Source organism: Caenorhabditis remanei, chromosome V (assembly GCF_010183535.1).
Source record: "Caenorhabditis remanei strain PX506 chromosome V, whole genome shotgun sequence".
Lineage (NCBI taxonomy): Eukaryota > Metazoa > Nematoda > Chromadorea > Rhabditida > Rhabditidae > Caenorhabditis > Caenorhabditis remanei.
In genome coordinates, this window is record NC_071332.1 from 12,096,828 (window position 1) to 12,102,370 (window position 5,543).

Below are 5,543 nucleotides of genomic sequence, written 5' to 3' on the forward strand. Positions count from 1 at the left end.
AAGGGACGTCAAAGTGTTTTAAGGGACGTCTAAGTGTGTTAAGGGACGTTTGAGTTTTTAAATGACATCTAAACTGGAATAGAGCCCAATCTATTTAGCATATGTCAACGATAAAACGTAGATTTTCGACTTAGTAATAATATCATAACACAATAGTATTTTCACCGTCCCGGGAAAAATATCTGTCTGTAAAAACACTTTTCCATCACTGTGAATTTCAGAATACAGTATGGAGTGGCTAGATTACAACGAATCGAAATGTCGAGAGAACTATACCTACTTTGGATCAGCTGATTATCTTCGGAATGCCTATCATCTAACTGCATTTCTAACCATTCCATTATCATTATTCACGTTTTACACCATCATCAAAGTGACTCCAAAACGGATGAGAAGCATGAAATTTCCACTTTTGATTGCCCATGCATGGAGTACTAATTTGGATTTGATGTTCACTGTATACTCAGCTCCCTATATATTCTTCCCAAGTGCTTCTGGAGTTCCACTTGGTCTCCTGGGAGCCGTGGGAGTCGGTGTCAAATGGCAGTCTTATTGGGGACAGGTTTCTGTGACAAGTAAGGGAAATAGGGTATTACCGAGAAGTTAGGCTCTATGAAATTTCAGTGATGGGTGTCAATTTCATAATGCTTTTCGAAAATCGTCAGAGTCAAATCACAACAATCAAGTTGAAAATAAAGAAGAAAAGAACTCGTTTGATCTATTTCACACTAAATTATCTGTTCGCTTTCATTGTAATGTTGCCATTTTATCTAGACAACACGGATCAAGTCGAAATGAGAAAAATAGTTCTTGCAGTGAGTGAGAATTTGTGACATTTGAATAGTTAAGAAAACAAGTTGAAAATTCCAGAGAATTCCCTGTCCAACCATTGAGTTCTTCGACCCGAAAACATATGTTTTGTTGAAAGGAGGAGAAGTGATTCCATTTTGGTCCATCACCATTGGATTCTCGTTTGTGATTTTTCAGTCATTCTTTTTTCTGTTTCATACGATTTATCATCTCACGATAATATCAAGCGCCAAAGTGTCTGAAGCCACCAAAAACCTACAAAAGAAGTTTTTAAGCTCTGTTTCTTTACAAGTTGGTTTTTTTTTGGGATTTCAAACATCTCTCACAACTAATCTTGTACTTTTAACACTTTTTGCAGATATCAATTCCGTGGATAGCAATTGCATTTCCAGTTGCATATTCAATGTATGCCGACAAAATGAATTATTATAATCAAGGTAAGACCAAATCGGGGATTGAAATGTGCAGAGTGCTGGACCAAAACGTTCAGCCTTTTGAATATTCAAAGTCCAATCAACAAGTTTTCTTTGTTTTCAGCTTACAACAACAATGCAATGCTCATTATGGCTAATCACGGTCTTCTCAGTACTTGTTGCACCCTCTTCATCTATAAACCATACCGAGATTTTGTCAAACAAGTGCTGACTGGACAAAAAGAAGACAGGGGACAGTCTCTTACAGTTGGAACAGTTGCATCAAGAATTGGAAGTATTTCTAATTAGTTTAAGCTTTTTTATGCATTGAGTATTTATGTTTTACACTTTCCAAACTGTTTTTTTAATGACGTTTCAATGAACTTCAGTAAAGAATAATAAACTTCTCATCTCCAATAAAATAATACCAGTTTTCACAAAAACCCCCTTCTTGTAAAAACAAAAACGATTTTACGTCCTTGGGGACCTTTCTTAATGATGGGATATGTAGGAAGAGGGCAGATGAGAATTGTATTTCAGATATAAATAACAAAAATTAACTGAAAGTTGTATTTCTTGTGGTAAGGTGTCCAAGTTCAAACTCAATTAATAAATTTTAGTTGCAGTTTCAGAGTTTTATTGTACTTTTCATTAATTAGTACCTTTTACTTGACAATAATTGTTGTAACTAATTTTTTCCAGAAACTGGCACGACATGTTCGTAAACTGGGCTCACTTCTTGATTCCAAAAGTGTTCATAATTTTATCATTGATTGCAAATCCTATATTTGTTAATCTTATTCACACGGAAAAAGTGTTTAAATTCGGAGATTATCGATATCTTCTCTATTTTTTCGCAGGTTTCAATGTGACGTCAGCTCTATCAGACTTGCTGATTCCAATTGTAAGTATTAAGAAAAAAAGATTTGTAAGCAGAGTTTCCAGTGTGTTCACACGTATCGTTATGCTACAGTAGTGTTCATAACGGAGGGACTATTCGAAAATGTAAGTTGTCTCAAGTCTTTTAAAAAAGTATTTTTCCTTTTTAAGAGATCTCATTTTGGCAGTTTTCTGATTGCCTGTCGATGTGCATTCATATCTGGAACTTATGGAATTCTCAATGCTCACTTCATTTTTAGGTTTCTCGTCCTCCGTTATAATCAATTTGTTGTTCAATATTTCAAAAATTCTGGTTTTGGTGCTGCATGCGGTTTGGTTGTATTTCATTGGTTTTCATGGGCTATTATGACTGATATAACAATGGGGGCAGATGGGGAAGTGCGAGATTATATCAGAGAATCGTTTGAGGAAACGTATGGGAGTATGGAGAATGTTAACACCAAGGTGGTCATATTTTCTGTATGTGCATGTATCTTTTTACCGACGTGTCTGATACTCTATCTTTAAGGAAGCATCTCCTGACGTAGTCTTCCGCTCGTGGGTTGGCACAATATATGTTACTTTTCTGGCGACCTATTCCATTATTTTGTATTTCGTATTGGGATATATGGTAAAGTATTTTGAGTTTTCACGATAAGCGGTTTGTCGAACTTCAGATAATGTCCAGTTTGAACAGAGGTCTCACTACGATGAGTCATAAAACCACTCAAATGCAGAAACAATTGTTTTTGGCATTATTTGTCCAGACAGCTATTCCCATTTGTGTCAGCTTTGTGCCGTGTACAATATCATTGTATGGATCGGCTTTTCGACTCGATTTTTTAAGGTGATTCGAGAAATAATCAAAATTTTATGGTGAAAAACTGTTTTTCAGTTGGATAAATTGGTCAGCATCAGTTGCAGTTTCATCATTTCCATTTCTGGATCCCATGGCTATAACTTTATGTCTACCAGCTTTGCGAAACAAACTTCTTCTGAGAATTGGATTTCGTCTTTCTCCGAACAAGATTCAGACTATTTCATATCTTTAAAACTCCACTCTGTTTTCCAATTTTCTTTTGTTCAGACTCGTTTTAAGTCAAAATGAAAGCTCAGAAGATTTAGTCAAATGCAAATAAAAGTGCAACAAAAAAGTATAAAATTGCACAAAATAATTAAAATACATGAAAATTTGGGGATTTTGACAGGCAGTTTTGAAATCGACTAGAGTAATAAAAAGCACCACAGCCTTATATACAAAAAAGACGAGAAAAATTAGATGAAAAAGATAAAGAAATAGGAGAAAAATTGGTGAGAAAAATTAGAAATTGAAAAGTAAAAATATGAAAATGGGCAGCAAAATTTTCAAATTCTTCTAGTCAAATTTCAATGAGATGGTGGGAAAGTAATCCTAAAAGGCAGCAATTTTTAGAATTTCGATTCTCGTTTCATGATTTGGAATTGATTTTATCTAAATTCTGATAGGGCAGCAATCTATCAGAACTATTGATTCCAAAGTTTTCAACCAAAATTTTCCAAAATTAATTTTCAAAAATTTACTAAAATCTAGTCACTACATGTAGTTGGGAGGGAGGAGTAAAGCGTTTTAAATCAGAGAAATTGAGCGAAATCGGCGGCAAAATCAAATTTTGAGAAAACAAAAAAGACTACTTGAATTAGAAAAAAGAATTGAACAAATTGGAGAAGGCACTTAGAAAAAAACTACTCGTTTCCATTGTATCGATTGATTTATTGTGTTATCAATGAATTGATTGATGACGTGGCACGTATTTAAATTGAGAAGATATGAGCAGTCTAGCGACCTGAAAACGAGGAATTATTGTCAAGGGAAGGTGGGGTTAGAGGGAAAATAGGAGGTTTAGACAAGCTGGCGATGGGGTAATTTGCAAGCGGATCGTTTGAAGAGACAGATTTTGAGCGTGCTTGGAGAAAATAGTATTTGAAGAAGTGGAATGAATAATAGTGAGAGCCATGCGCTTTCTTTAAATTTTAGATGTTTTGAATTTTGGTTTTTGGTTTTCAGCAAGGTTTCAGCAGTTCGTCTTTTCTCCTTTTTCTGTTTGGAGAAATCTACGCACTGAGTGTGAGCTTGGCTTGTGACGTGGCGGCTCCCTTGTCGTTTCGAATGACGATTTGGTATTCGCCGGCACTGTCCGGAGTGACACGAGCCAACTCGAGGATGGCACGTTTGCCGTCACGTGAGATCTGGAAAAATGTTTAGCGTTAGGAAGGGAATGACGGTGTTTCTGCGTGTTCATTTACCTTCACGTTATTTGAAGCAGTAATTGGTTTTCCCTTGAATTGCCAAATAACACTTGGTTCTGGATTTCCATCAACTTCGGCACTGAACTTTACAGTATGTCCTTGTCTTGCAGAGATGTCAGAAAGTTTCGCCAAGAAGTGTGGGGCATCTGCTGCAGCCTTATCGGTCGATTGATAAGCAGCAGATCCGCCACGAGAGATCGTCGACTTGGCGATTCTTCCAGATCGTGCTGAAAAGATTATAAGCGTGGGGTGTTAGCAAGAGATTTGATAAGCGATGGGAGTAAATGGTTTGAAAGCTATTTGAAAGCAAAGCTGTGGAATATATGAAATTTGCTTCAAGAATCTTGGGGGTCAGAATTTTGAAGCTAATGAAAACAAGAAAAACTTACGAGTCAAAACCAAGTTAGCAACCGACGAAGCCTTTCCAGCTGGATTACTAGCCTCCACCTTGTACTCAGCAACATCTTCGTTTCTAGCAGCAGATATCCTGAGGATAGCTTCTCCCTTGGATTGTGAAATTTCATAACCATCGGAGTGTTTCACTGGCTCATTATTTCTGTACCACCGGATCGTTGGTTCTGGGAATCCTGAGAACTTTGCACTGAATTGAGCACCCTTTCCTTCATCAACAACAATTGGTTGAATCTGGGAAGTGAATCTTGGAGCCTCGTATCTTGGTCCCTCCTCCGCACCTTTTCCAGTTTTCTGGAGGTTCACATTGAGACGAGCCTTGCATCTAGCTTCTCCTGCTCCATTCTTCGCAACAATCTCGTAGATTCCAGCATCAGTTGGAAGAATACTAGCAAACTTGAGTTTGTAGGCACCTCCTTCTTCAACAACTTGGAATCTGTCATCATTTGGAAGTGGTTGTCCATCCTTGAACCATTGGATTGTTGGCTTTGGTTCTCCTCCAATCTGGCATGAGAACTCTGCTGGTCCATTCTGTTGGATGCGGAGATCGTTGAGACGGGCCGTGAAATCTGGCGCCTTTCCTGTCGTGGATGGTGGAGCGACAGTGAGATTCGCTAGAGATTCAACGGTTCCCGCGGCGTTTTCAAGCCGGACAGAGTATTCTCCGGCGTGAGAGTTTTCGAGGCGACCGATATGAAGACTGGAGTTAGTTGGTGTGGTTGTGATCTGAAAATTTTGAAAATG

The 5,543-nt window shown here is 37.7% G+C and overlaps 1 protein-coding gene across 1 annotated transcript; it reads left to right on the forward strand.

Moving 5' to 3' along the window:
* Positions 1-229: 229 nt before the first annotated feature.
* On the forward strand, positions 230-1,532 carry GCK72_019241 (uncharacterized protein; the record flags this gene model as incomplete). Its single annotated transcript, XM_053732939.1, has 5 exons — positions 230-575; positions 625-815; positions 871-975; positions 1,169-1,247; positions 1,348-1,532. 5 exons carry the CDS (start codon positions 230-232, stop codon positions 1,530-1,532), a joined length of 906 nt encoding a protein of 301 aa, XP_053581852.1.
* Between the last annotated feature and the right edge of the window lie 4,011 nt (positions 1,533-5,543).